Here is a 14,301-nt window from a genome sequence, read left to right on the forward strand (position 1 = left end):
AGGCAATTGCCGGTGTAATTAGATGCGAAGAGTAATTGCTCGTTAAATCTCCCACCCTCGAGCGCATAAATCATTTAGAAAGTCCCAGTGAAATTATCCTCCGATCGAGAGATCGCACCTTCGCTGGAAAATAGAACGCGTCTCTTGTAAAGACTTGTAAAGNTTGATTGCTTTATATTAAGTCCACGTATAAATTTTAGAAACATAAAAAATTAATGTCCCACTAAAAATTTCTTTTACTTTCTAAAAGTCATAGTTTCAAAATTTTTGAAATCGTAGGTGCAACCATCGAAAACATGCAACAATATCCTAAGACGAGCTTAAAATATTCAATTCCCATCGTTATACTTCTCTGGTTCGATGAACACTTTTATTCGATGTGCAGGGTCGGAATTTGTTTATAATTTTCTTAAGGTCGTTACAATTATCGCGTTACACGCCCTCGGGTCGCATAATATTCAGCCAAGTATACTGTATCGATAGAGCATAAGATCTCCTTGTTTCGGTTAATTGATAACACATTAAATAATATGAAGACAGAATTAGTCTCGTGTGTGACAATTGTACACCCCCGTCATCGAAAGTCCAGTTCCAATTCACAAAGGAGGGACTCTCAGCGATCGTTAATTTACGTACCGAATTCCATTCGAACAAACCGAAAAGATCGTATTCTCTCGACAGTCCTTTTATTGTAAATCGATCCCTTTAATTTTCATCCTATCCGATAAATTCTATTGTCCCAGGATCATCGAACATGTCGCAATGGGTTTCCGGGGTGACGAGCTGCTGGTTCGACGGATACTTGTACCATACGGTTGTAAATAATTTATTGATATGCTTATGTATAGCTTATATTGATACAATAAACGTATAGGAAAACTAACGTATAAGGTTGTCAAAAGAACAGTCCAGTCACCGTGGAGAATTGCGATAATTAAGTGAGCTTAGATCCTAGCGTAAAAATGCCCTCCTTGAAATCATAAATTATTACCAAGGCAACCGATCGGTCGTTAAATCAGAAACGCAATTAACGGGTACGCATCCATACTCTTTATTGCATGTCTCGTAAATTCGAGATCCCCTCCAAAAGTCAACTAGAAAATTATAATACTAGGGAAGTACAACTTATTGATATAAGAGGACCCAAGAGTTTCGAAAACTTAACCCGAGTATATCTACAGACGTTACGCGGTCGAATTAAAAACAAATACCGTCACTAAAAAATACGTAATCCTTTTCTTAACCGAAAGTTACCGGAATCAACAATCGTACGCTCCATCATTAGTATGGACTGATTATTAAATTATTAGTATGTAATTAATGCTACTCATCAAGGCCTTAATGCATCAAAGACCCGACAGGTCGTGAATCTCATTGAATTTCTTCGGAAATTGCAACGTGTATCCAGGTACGAGCGTTTCCGAAGAGTCCGAATAAACACACACAGGCCAAGTTGAATTTTAACGTCAAACGAAATTACGAAAGATTCCCAATCGGTATACCACGACGAGAATAATATTTTTGACGAAAGGTTATTTGTGAATACGTAATTTCGTTAAAATTCAAGATGGCCGACCTGGACCCTCAAATGCGTTTCACTGTCGCAAAAGTGTTACGCGGGGAGAGAATTCCCATCGCCTGTGCCCAATTCCCGGCGAAATGTCAGTGAGTTCACGAAGCCGCGTTTCTTGTGCTACTTTTCGCGTCCGGCGATGAATACATCACCGTTATATTTTAATCCTCGATATTACACGTCTCGTACAGACCGATCTCAACTCGCGAACCAAATATTAAAGTATCAGATCTTTGGCAGTGTTGTCATTGTCGTTGTAATTACGCGGTGAAGTAATACAAGGTAAAGCCGGCGGATCGAGTTCGTCGAACCGAACGATCGACATGAATGTTCAATGGTCTATTAAACTATGATTCATTTCCGATAGCGGCATGATCTAAGAAAAGGAAGAACAAAGGAAATGAAAGAAAGAATGGAAAATGCGGTTTCTCCCCCTTAGAGTGGAAAGTGGACAGCCTTCGGACACGGAGATCTCAAAGTAATCACGATCCTAACCGAATAATAAACTCGGAATACCGAATGAAACGTTCTTTTGTACAAAATAGGCGTCGCCAGGCAATAGCCGAACACGTGTTATCGGTGCTAATCATTCTTGACGTGTTAAAAAGGAATAAAAAGTGAAAAAGTGTCTACGAATCGCTGGGTGTTGCGATTCGCTCGACGCATTCTGATTCAACTACGGTTTCGTTATGTTAGCCTTACATCCCAAAGAAAGTATCCAAAGAAATGTTAGCAAGTACTAAGTTACTTCTTATGACATAACCTGTGAATCAAAATTAACACTCGATTCAAGGACGGTACACTTTTGGAGCGCTATCGCCAACAGCGGGGCCGATTCTACAAATACTATATTAGTTTCGTACGGCGGATGGCCGTTTCGGTATTATATCAATTAAACGCCCGTATAAGGCGTGAAGAGAATTTTGCCCATTAGCAAGGCACATTAATACGACCAACTTCGCGCCAGGACGAAGTCTTCTTATTTTGAAAGGGATCGGTACGTACTACAATCTTAGCATTACTTCTGCACGGAAGTATCGCAGCGATCCGTCGCGTTGCGTTAAGGCATTTTTGGGGTTATCTCGAGTTTCATGATCATTGACAAACTGTCACCGTACACTCACCTAACGCTAAGTCTATACGGGAACGTCGCAAAGTCGTAAGGTTCAGGACCCTGGAATAATCCTTAACATCTGAAACCGTCTCACCTGTGTTCTCTACTGCTGTTTGCATCCGTCTTTAACTCGTCGTTTCTGCTTCTCCTTGTGCATCCTCGAGGGAGACTGGTTCTGATTACGTCTTTGACCAGGTATAGGCATGTAGCAAGGCACATCGTCTATCAACGATTCTTGTGGCGACATAGGCAGGGCGAACCCAGGACTCACGGTGCTACTAGAACCACTGGACGTACTTCGATGAGTGTTTCCATTGTAGGTCGGATCGATCATGGCAGCGACGTTAGGTACTTCTCGTACCTCTTCTATAGATTCGTCCAATACTTGAATTTCCTCTGGATCGGGATAAACTGGATAGGAGGAGCTATGACGAGACTTGGTCCTGTCATGAGATGCCTTTAATTCCAGCTTGTCGGGTCTTGGAGGTTTCTCCTCGAGATTCTGCCCCTCCAGTTGCTGCATTTGCCTTTCCAGTTTTCTCTGTTTAGCTCGCTCCCTGGCTCGCCGTGCCTTCGCTCGTTCTTTTTCTTGCAGCAGCCGCGCCAGTTCTGCATCCTGTGCCTCCATCGCGATTTTCTGGTCGAGTAATAACTGCTCGTTAATTGGACCATCTCCTGTATCCTCGGAGGCTTCTTCCTCTTCTTGTTGCAACTTCCTTGCTAGCTCCTATTTAAGGTTATTTATGTCTTTATAAAGAATTTAAAAAATCTTAAGCATTAGCAGCAGTCTTCTCACCCGATCCTTTTCTTCTTGAACGCGCTTTTGGATTACCAATCGTGCCTCCAACTCCGCTGCTTCGTCGTCCAATCTCAACTGCAACCTCATTCTTTCCTGCAACTCTCGTTCCTTGTGTCGTTCTTCTCGTTCCAGATTTAGAGCTATTTGCTTCGCGACAAGGGCATCCCGTTCCTCTCTGTCGGTTCAAAAGTACTTTGTAAATCCACGCGTTTATCGATTCACAATGGTAATGGAAACCAAATGGGATACCCATTGATCGCTTTATATTAAGTCCACGTATAAGTTTTAGAGACATAAAAAATTAATGTCCCACTTTAAAAATTTCTTTTACTTTCTAAAAGTCATAGTTTCAAAATTTTTGAAATCGTAGGTGCAACCATCGAAAACATGCAACAATATCCTAAGACGAGCTTAAAATATTCAATTCCCATCGTTATACTCAACATAGTTCTACTAACTGTTGCTGAACATAATTCTGGTATCTCAAGGCTTCCAGTTCCTGTTCGACCCTGGCCCTCGGGGCATCTTCCCGTACTTGAGCATTGCGTACCTTATTTCCCGTATAATGCTCCTTAACTGAGAACAAAGAAAAAGGTTCTCAGTGACTCATTAAGGAATTCAAGATACAGGTACAAACAAGTCTCGAGGGAACATTTCCCACGGACTCGAAGAACTACACCTACTTTCTTCATCCTGCAGTCGGTAAGCCAGTGCGCCGTCTTCGTGTACCAGCCACTCGCGACACACTGGAACATTCCGGGAAAACGACGTTATCAAACAAACTCCACAAATCGAGACTGAGAGACACATCTGACACTCACCCTCGTTTACTCGCCCTGCCTTTGGAAGGGTATCCGAGCTCAATACGGACTTTGCCATCTTCCTTACGTCAGAGAGCGCGACGAACCTCTTTCTTGGTTAGAAATCCGTCCCTCGTTTCGAAAACGCCTTCTTGTTTACAATCACCTTATGGGACGCCTCCGTTCTCCCTTGCCATCTTGAATAATGAGGTGCTGCGTACTCGAAGCCGCCCCTCTGTGTTGGTGAAACTGCACCCGATGCGACACACCGTCGACGATCCGCCGCACACGATCGCACGCCTCGACACACCACCGCACACTGACGCGGGCACGTATCTCCCGGTATTGCCCGATATCTCCGGAGATGGAATGCGGAGCGGCAGCGAGGTGGCGCAACGAATCACGAATGAGAGCGCAGCCAATGGGAGCGCCGGATTCTGTGGCCGCGGAACAAGTGGTACTATAGTCCTACGCTGCAAGTAGTAGAGCGGAATGCAGTCAATGCAGCGATAGATCGTAATAGTGTGGGAGAGTGCATGTCCTGGCTGCAGCTTATCAGCGTGTAAAAGGTGACCAATGGCAGCGGTAATTCGCGATAATGGAATGCACGAAGTATAGTTTGGTTAGAGAGGGGGAGAAAAAAAGAGTTGGTGAATGCAGCATTACATTGTAGTACGCGCCATGTTCGGTTGGGGATTTGTAGTACACGTTGTGTACACGGCGTAGTATTCGGTAGTATTGTCGGGGATTGTTATAGGCTCGTGCTGGCTCGTGTTATGCAGGGAAGTTGAATGAAGGAATATTTCGAAATCACATGTCATCGATGTCATTCGTTCTGTTCACTGATGATTAAGAAGATATCGTTTTATCGTTCTAAGAGGGAGTCGGGGGTTTGAAAGTCTCGTGCATAACTGCATTAAATGAACTAACATTTGATTAAAATAAATATTTAACATGGCAAAATTGTGTCTTAATTTAGTATGAATCAGTAAATGTGAGAAAGTGAGTGACTAACGGGCACGACTCGAGACGACGAGCAAAATACAAATAAATGCTTTCGAGTCAATTGAGGTTAATTGCACATAGCACGAGTCTTAATATTCTTTTTTTTATGTGAGATTGACACATCGCTTTCCTTAAGACCAGGTCAGAAAAGCTTATCAAGTATTTTGTTAATTTAAGGAAACTGCTATGAATACGATATAACAGGTGTTGCTTTCGATTTCGTTTTCTTTTTATTATTTAAATATGTATTATAAATCTTATTCAACCATAGTTCATTTAAGTATCAGTCGTTTTGGTAATACCGATGGTGCTCTCCGGCACTCTGCGGCACTCAGCGGCAACTCTCCGGCCCTCTCCGGCACTTTCCGGCACTCTGCGGCAACTCTCCGGCAGAAAAGGACCGGGAAACGTTCGAAACGTTCAAAAACACTCGAAAACGCTAGATAACGCTCGAAAACTTTCAAAAACGCTCTAGAAACGCTCGATAACGCTAGTAGGGAAATGTAACAATCATACGTGAAATGACTCGGCTTATATCCGCAGTTAGGTAAGCCTCGGGAGGATTTTTCGCAGTTTTCGAGTCTCACGCATACTTGTCGAGTGTAGCGCCGAATGCACACATACTCAACGTCTCGACCCGTAGCTTGGCGCTTGGCTGGTTGGGACGCGCGAAGATTTCTAGGAGCTATCGCACTCACAGATTCGCTGCACGAGAGTTCCGTACGCGACACCGACGCGCGCCCCAAAGCTCCGCATCGCGTCGACTTCAAGGCAACAATGTACTTAATAGTAGTAGATAAGTAGATAAAGTCAAATGGAGCGTCACGAGTGTTCTTCCCTTGCCATCAAAAGCGAGCAGTATCGGTAAGCGTAGGTAAGCCACCACCGTCAACTGCCGCATGGTATACCATCACGAGTACGTGATCCGCCAATGGCGACTGGTAGATGGTACCGCCATCGCGAGTGCGCGAGCTCCTATCAGAAATTCGTTGCGCCGCCCTTGGGGGCAAAAAACGGTGAAAGCTAACGTACGAAACCAGAGGGCAGCACAGGATGCGATCGCACGATCCTGCCCGTAAGCAATCTCCCAACTCATCTCTGTTATAACTTGGAAATGGAAATGTTTATTTGAAGTTATGTTTAGAACGGTAGAGTTAATTAATTCTCCAGGTTCTACCTAGCTACTGCTCTCGTTATAAGATGAGATATTGTCAAGAAACTTGTTATTTTATTTTTTGGTAATACTTTTGCCTTAAATTTAAAGTGCTGATCAATGTTTTGTTATGAATATCTAGTAAATAATAAATCAGATTGTTAAAAGGTGTCTCAGCTGACAACTGTTTCAGGTGTACTTAGATATATGGAACAATGGATCGGAGTAAAGCAGGAGTTGGTCGTGGAGCGAAGAACAAAGTTGCGCAGCATCCTGCGGATTTATTTGCTCTTGGTGCGAAAAGTTCTCGGGGAGAAAGTTCAGATACCAAAAGACCCGGTGTAATTCATGGAAAGACTAGTGGTAGTTCCTCCTCTTCAGGTAATCCCTTATTATAAGAATCGTCATTGACAAACTGTTATTTCAACCTTAATATACCATTCTCTCTTTACTTTCATGTATAAACTTATAGGAATATTTTCCCATTTTGCACTCTGTCTAAATTCAGTTTACTAGTGAATACTGAGTATATAAGTTAAGTTTATGGTATTTAAAGGATTGTTATTTGTTTTAGGTACAGACCGTAAAAAGGAAGCACCTGCTGGGTCGATTCAGTCTTTAATTCCACAGAAGAAACCAAAGCTAGCAGCACATGCAACGCATCCAAGACCTGCTCTTTCCAGTGCAGAAGCATGGGAAGTTGTAGCCATAGATTGCGAACCTGCTGATCTCGTGCCAATGGTTCTCGAAGCTAGTGACAATGATGAAGGAGATAAAGTTGTTGGAATTATATGTGGGGTTATCAAGGCATTAAAGAACCAGAGATGGAAACCAGATGTATTAATGTACATGGGACTAATGTACTTGGCCAAGATTCGGCCATCGATATTTTCAAATGACTGTATATTACATGCCTTATCCTCTCTGTTGAAACGAGACCAGTCGCATAACTTTAAAAGCAAAGGAAATCCTCTGGTTCCTGTGCTTGCAGCTAATTTATTAATGAGAGGGTTTCATGAAAAGAAAAGCTGGCCAGAAATTTTTGTTAAGGTATAACTAATATATATTTATGTCACGCAGTAATTGTACTAGGTAAATAATATAATATAAAATACCTCTTCTTATGCAGCTTTATATCGAGGATGCCTTGGGAGAACGTGTATGGGTGGATAATGAAGAGTGCAAGGGTTTTGTTGATAACATTTTAACAGGGTTTAATACAAGGCACCCGCCAAAAAATGTTTTACAGCCAGAATTACCTGTTTTAACACCGAGAGACTGCCACAGTCCGTCAACATTAGAAGATGAGGATTCAGGAACTTCTACGATACAAACCTCTAACGAAAAGGAGAAGATCGAATTTCCAGTGTGTCCACGATATGCTCATTGCATTGACAACATTGAACTCATTGTGTTAGAAGCTATAAAGGAACAATTGAACCGAAGACAACCTGAATCGATCACGAGAAATTTTTTACGGCTGCTTTCATCCACGTGTGGATTTGTAGAAATTAGGAACATAGCCATTCCGAGATTAGAAGTATGGCTGCACAATCCTAAGTTAATGAGACCTGCACAGGAGTTGTTAAGTTACGTCTGTTACAACTGCACGTCTCACACTCAAAGAGACGTGGAAGTAATTAGTCAACTGGTGAAGATGAGACTGAAAACTAAAGCTGTAATTAATCTGTACTTAAATGGAGTCAAGGAGTTAATAGGACTACACCCGGAGAACTTGTCGACAATTCTGAAACATACGATTTACAATGAGTTGTCAAATGCAAGGAATCCGAACAATATGCCGATGCTGGCAGTTATGTTTCAAACGTCTCCTGAACAATCGGCTAAATTGCTGGCGGAAATTTTCCAAGATCTATTAATGAATCGCGAAGACTACTTGAGACCTCTCCGGGCACTGTTGAGAGAAATTGTGCGCGTATGTCGACACGATATAAATTTAAAAACTCTAGCCAGAACTCTGATGTGGGAGCGGCAGGATATTGCTCAACAATTGTTAAACTTTGAATTCAAAGACAGAGTTTTCATCTCGATAGCAGACTTATTGTGTTTGTGTATGTTTTTAGCAATAAGTCCACAGGTGAAGGAGGCAGCAGTCTTGGCACAGCGTGGAGATAAAAAAGATATCGCGCTCTTACATCAGTTTCAAAATTTAGTTGCTACGATACAATATGAAGCAGTCTCATGGCTACACAATGTTGCACCCCAGATGTATGGGGTTGGAAGAAACGAATTGTTCCATGCATTGCATAAGACGTTGATGTTGGAATCACCAGAACAATACTACAAATTAGACAATTGGCCACCAGAGTCGGACAGAGTATTCTATATGCGTGTAATATCCGATGTGCCACTCTTACAAAGTACTCTATTACGCCTGTTTTTAATTGGATTCTCCAAGGTAAGAACCGTGCAAAAATATTTCTTAAAGATCTGCTTTATGAATACATCTTAAAACACTTGGCATTTAAATTCAACAGGATAATGGAATTACTCATTCCGAGACATTGGACATAGCAGATCAATTGATACGCAGGGCAGCAGTGAACTCAACGGAATCTTTTCCCACGCTACAAGCTGACAAGCTCGATTTAATCGAACTCATTTTTAATCTCTGCGTATATCAGCCACCTGGATCGATCAACATACCTGCAGGGTAAAACATTGTTTATCATAATAGACTCACTATCATGTGAGCATGAAATTTTACATTAATTTGTATTTACAGGTACGTTCCACCTACATTAGCTATATCCAATTTATATTGGAAAGGTTGGATCATGTTATTAATACTAGCGGCACACAATCCATCAACAATTGGAGCCCTTGCGTGGAAAAGATACCCCATATTAAGAACACTAATGGAAATGTGTATCACGAAGTAAGTTGTTACCTTTATACACGTGAGATAAAATTTAATGCGTATTCTCATGTGTCAGAAGAATTATGTATCACTGCATGTTCAGTCATCCATGTATTTAAAACCTATGTTTTGCTTACGTAGTCACTTTTCATATCCTCCACCTACGATGGCCCTGCCAGAAATTATAGAACAAGAGCGCACCAAAGAACTGCAAGTGGAAGTCTTAGAAAAACAGGAAATCCTTGAATATGAGTCTCATCTAGCCGCTGCTTCCACGAGGATGCAAATCTCTGAACAGAACAGTCTCCTACTGCCACAGCTGATCACGATGGATCCAACTGGGATAGCTCGTAAACCACCACAACCAGTGTTACTTCAGATACAATCCTTAAATGTGTCACATCGTTTGGGGCATTTGCTGTGTCGCTCAAGAAAACCAGACTTCCTGTTAGACATTATCCAAAGACAACAGCAAAGCTCTTCGCAGAGCATGCCTTGGCTAGCCGATCTCGTTCAGAATAGTGAAGGCTCCCTCAGCCAATTGCCCGTCCAGTGTCTCTGTGAATTTCTGCTGTCGACTAATGCTCAGGCAGTGGATAAACAGCCCAGACAACAGCAATTACTTGGACACCTGCAGACCCTGCTTACCGATCCTAAACAGGACCAGCAACATGCCTACGAAGTGCTGGAATATTTTTTACGAAGATTGAGCAGCCAACAGAGCGGAAGTCGTCTCCAAGCCATCACTGGACTCAAAATGGTACTGGGGTCTATCACTGCAGAGGAAGAAAGTATGGAGGTAGATGGGGAAAACGATAAGTACGTTTCTAAGTGTCATTTAATAGTAATGAGGAACGAGAAAGAATACGAGTAGTATATCGCATTGCTAGCTTTGACTAGCTAATATGTGAAATCTAGCGTTCATTAATGATGTTGCACTGTTACAGGGAGGTGTGGTTGCTCAAAAAATTGCCATCGATTCCACATTTTCTGGCCGTACGATCTCTCGTGTCCACGGCACTGCGCGGCGCTTGTCAAGTTGAGAATTGTCCGGATCTGGTACGAGCTTATATATCCTATCTCGCGGTTCACACTCTGGAAGATGAGCTCCCGGACTTAATCGACCTGGCGAATGAAATTTCTCAACTGGTCGTAGAACGTAGTACCATAATCGCTGCCATATTGCCACAGTCAGATAATGAGACTCAGCAGTCGAAGCAAACGCTGCACGCCTTCATGGCGATATTTTGCAATTACCTGGAAAAAGCGCGAGCACCCCGAGGAGAGGGCTACACTTGGTCCGAGAGTCAGGATCAGATCCTGGTACAGTGGAGTAGTGGAGAAGAGTGTACGATGCACATCTTGGTGGTCCATGCGATGATCATCCTGCTGACGTATGACCCAGCCGATGACAAGGGACTGTTCAATGAGCTCCTCGACACCTGGTTTCCAGAAACCGGAGAGCCTCCGAAGGCTTTCCTGGTAGACACCAGCGAAGAGGCTTTACTCATCCCAGACTGGCTTAAACTGCGCATGATAAGAAGCAACGTACCTCGTTTGGTCGATGCAGCTTTGAAAGACCTCGAGCCGCAACAGCTGGTGCTATTTATTCAAAGCTTTGGCATACCGGTGTGTTCGATGAGCAAACTTTTGCACACTCTGGATGCAGCAGTGCAGATCGATCCAGGATCAGTTGGGGAAGCTGTGTTGGATAAGACATACATGGCGCAGCTGGTGAAAGTCCAGCATCAAAGAGGAGCGACAGGTGGATTAGTGTTTGTGCAAGTGCTGCAGTTGTTGGAGCCACAGCTACCCGATGAGAGTATGCTAACAGTGGGGAAGCTTCAAGAAACTTTACCACCCAGTTCGATGGTGCAAAAACAGTCTGTGATACAGTGTTCTGTGAAAACTGACGTTCCGCATCTGATAAATCGATTGTTTATTGAGAGTTTGCCAATTAATCAAAAAATAGAAGCTTACAGGAGACTGCACAAGACTCTTGCGAAGGACCTGCAGAAGTCTGCCAAGGAAAGCAGCGCAGTCGTCTTGGCAATCCAACATATATGCAGCGTGTTGAGCTCCATGCAAGTCAAACAATTCCTGTCATCTCTAGTTCACATGCCTCAGTATTCTTGCACATTGATGAGAGTGATTTTGTTACCACTAAAGAGAGCATCAACGTCGATGCAGGTTGTGGAACTTGCACGTAACATGTGCGTAAATTTGACATCTCTAATCGGTGATGTCAAAGCACCTATATTATCCATTCTTAAAGACTTTGCGAATTTGCACTCAAAAAAGTCTCAGCAGAGAAAAGAATTAACGGGACAAATTCTGGTACAGAATGGAGATCCTCTGACAATACTTGAAAATACAGATCTGGTGAATCTAGAGGGAGTGGGTCGTAAATTATTAGATGTGTGTCTCAAGCAACAAAAGAACGATGTTCTTGTTGAAGCCATGGCAAAGTTATTGCTATCCGATAGCAACGAATGTGTCGTGAAACCTAGAACTGGTCTGTTAATCGATTGGTTAGCTTCGGTGGAGCCAGAGTTGATTGGTATCTGTCCGTCGTTACAGATCAAGCTGTTATTCGGGAAGACGAATTTTCATATGAAAATCGACGAGAGTGTTACCACCTCGCATTCGTGTAGACCTTATTTATTAACACTGTTGACACACAGAGCTAGCTGGGCGACGTTGTACAAATGTGTGGGACACTTGCTGGATAAGTGCGACGAAGTGTAAGTGTGTGAAAGAATGAACAAAAATCTTGCATTAAAATTTATATAAATACTAAATAACCATTTTACAGATACGACCCTACTGCTGTATTGGATTTCTTATGGGCACTGACATGCAATCCTAAACTTTGGCAGGGTCGGGATAAGTTCACTCCAAAACATTACGTTCCAGAAAATGTTTTACTTTTAACCAATGCACAGTTATTAAACCTAGTGGCATATCTAGTAGCCGAAGCTGTCATCATATGCAATCGACAGAATAGGAATGCAGCTTTGACACAAATGGAGACACGACTTGATTTATTGTTACATTGTGTGTCTGAGGATGACTACTTGATAGCTGCCGTTGTTAGATTTTTGGCAGGGCAAATGATGGAAAGCGAAAAGTAAGAGTTACTAAGCGACTTTAAATTCCATCGAAGCCTGACATTTACTAATTGTCATCCATTCTTTTCAGCCAACATTCTGACATGGCACATCAATTTCTTTTACATTTATACATGAAGATCCCAAAAGTGATCTGTTATCTTGATACATTTGAAAGGAAAAAATTTGTTGCTGGGGCACGAATCACAAATTGGACCGGTTCAGTGCTGGATTGCATGAGTCATTCCCTGTTGACAGCTTTGGCAGCAACTCCGCGACAAAAATCGTGGATTTCGAAGTCTCAGGAATTTGAATTGTGCGCCAGAAAAATGGCGACAGTTCACCCCATCCTAGTCTTACGACAGCTTCCCATGCTGTCTTCATCACTTACAGGAAGATGTTACTTGGGCTTTCCTCAGTTCAGATCGGGCCACCATTTGAATCTTTTTGTGCAAGTTATGGGATTATTGGAATTACTGCAACCTCATTTATTTGACGAAGAGCATAGAACTGCGTTCGAGGATACGCTCGAAAATTATTTTTACTGTTTTCAGGTAGGAATTTCATCAATACCTACTTATTACTATTTCTCATAATTAATATCATGCATTTCTATTGGTTAATCGATTTTTTCTTTCAGAACTATGGCCATATAAAAGAACTTATACCGCTATTAAACAGGTTCGTTGCATTACTGCAGGCATATATTTCTCACGATGCACAAAAGGCATTAAAGTATTTGCACAAACATGCTCACACTCTCCAGTAAGTAAATTATACATAAACATTTTTTAGAATTCATCGCATCGTAATTCATTGTACACTTATAAACATTAATTATTTTTTTTATTACAGCGAGTTGCAAATGCAACATCTAGGATTAGTGAGCTTGAGAAATCTTATATCTGGGATACCGATACCCAGAGAGGGTGAAGACAACGAAGAAGTACTTGTTACGATTGCACCAACACCTCCACCTACGAAACCACTCATTCCGCAGCACTGGACGTCATTATTAACAACATTAACTAAACTTCACGGAGAAGGTAAATTATTAATACCATATGCTTCACAAAAGCAATGAACAAAGTGATATAAATTGTTTCAAATTGTGTTTCAGATGTGTTCGCAGCTCTGCAAGAAATAGAGCACTTGTCATCTCGAAAGCCATCGGTGTTAGAACCTGTAATTGACAACATAGCAGAACTCCTTGTGTCTCCGCAAGGCAATATTAGAACTCTGGCGCATACTTTGCTTTCGAGAGCTTTGAAGCATCGACCTGCTCCTAATCTGAATATACTCTCTGCGTTTCAGAGATGTTTGGATAGTTCCAGAGCCGATGTCCTAATGTCGGCTCTGGATAGATTACCGGACATTGTTCTTTGTATGCAAGGTATGTATTACTTAACATTATTAAAAGTACGCATTTGTATATTGCTATTTTGCATCTTTGTGTTTCTATTTCAGAGCATGCTCTGCCACTCATGCAGAAGGTTTTCGAACTTGGTGTAAATTCAAACGTGAACACCATCCCTTGTATTAACAAAAGCATAGCTATGTTGAATACACAGCAAGGCTGTTAAATGACAAGGTAATTCTATCGTCAAGTTTTGTACAAAGCAAAGATAACGGAATATCATCCACTGTAGGTAAGAAATTAAAATTTGAGTATTATTTGTGGTTTTAGATCGAAAACTAGGATATATTCCTTGATGATGATTAATGTATTATGTTTTGTATAACTTTAAGAGAACGTCATTCATTTATATGCTGTATAAATTTTGTGTCAATGACTTGAGTATTTCTGGAGCCTTATATACATGAGCTCCGTATTTTCGGAAAAATGAGCGAAACAAAGTCACGTTA

General features: G+C 41.9%; 2 protein-coding genes and 1 long non-coding RNA gene across 4 annotated transcripts; 2 read left to right on the forward strand and 1 right to left on the reverse strand.

Moving 5' to 3' along the window:
- Positions 1–354: 354 nt before the first annotated feature.
- On the forward strand, positions 355–2,209 carry LOC111674420. Its single transcript, XR_002762437.1, has 2 exons — positions 355–1,855; positions 1,941–2,209. It is a non-coding gene; the product is annotated as an uncharacterized LOC111674420 (long non-coding RNA).
- LOC105694458 (coiled-coil domain-containing protein 50) lies at positions 1,028–4,571 on the reverse strand. Of its 2 annotated transcripts, none has more exons than XM_012415143.2 (5): positions 4,308–4,571; positions 4,170–4,232; positions 3,945–4,062; positions 3,484–3,661; positions 1,028–3,414 (listed from the first exon to the last, which is right to left on the reverse strand). In XM_012415143.2, the coding sequence occupies exons 1-5, from the start codon at positions 4,363–4,365 to the stop codon at positions 2,791–2,793; spliced, it is 1,041 nt and encodes a 346-aa protein (XP_012270566.1). In that variant the 5' UTR covers positions 4,366–4,571; the 3' UTR covers positions 1,028–2,790. The 2 variants fall into 2 exon arrangements, with proteins under 2 accessions (XP_012270566.1, XP_012270568.1); XM_012415145.2 differs by having other exon boundaries at positions 4,037–4,062; positions 4,308–4,347.
- A 1,824-nt stretch (positions 4,572–6,395) lies between these two features.
- On the forward strand, positions 6,396–14,044 carry LOC105699970 (integrator complex subunit 1). The gene is made up of 14 exons (XM_012425453.2): positions 6,396–6,529; positions 6,638–6,825; positions 7,019–7,494; positions 7,574–8,863; positions 8,943–9,118; positions 9,191–9,343; positions 9,467–10,144; positions 10,273–12,069; positions 12,141–12,455; positions 12,527–12,989; positions 13,076–13,200; positions 13,291–13,481; positions 13,556–13,828; positions 13,903–14,044. The coding sequence occupies exons 2-14, from the start codon at positions 6,660–6,662 to the stop codon at positions 14,016–14,018; spliced, it is 6,219 nt and encodes a 2,072-aa protein (XP_012280876.1). The 5' UTR covers positions 6,396–6,529; positions 6,638–6,659; the 3' UTR covers positions 14,019–14,044.
- The last annotated feature ends 257 nt before the right edge of the window (positions 14,045–14,301 follow it).

This window comes from Orussus abietinus, unplaced genomic scaffold (genome assembly GCF_000612105.2).
Source record: "Orussus abietinus isolate OABI.00-Male unplaced genomic scaffold, Oabi_2.0 scaffold76, whole genome shotgun sequence".
NCBI classification, from domain to species: domain Eukaryota; kingdom Metazoa; phylum Arthropoda; class Insecta; order Hymenoptera; family Orussidae; genus Orussus; species Orussus abietinus.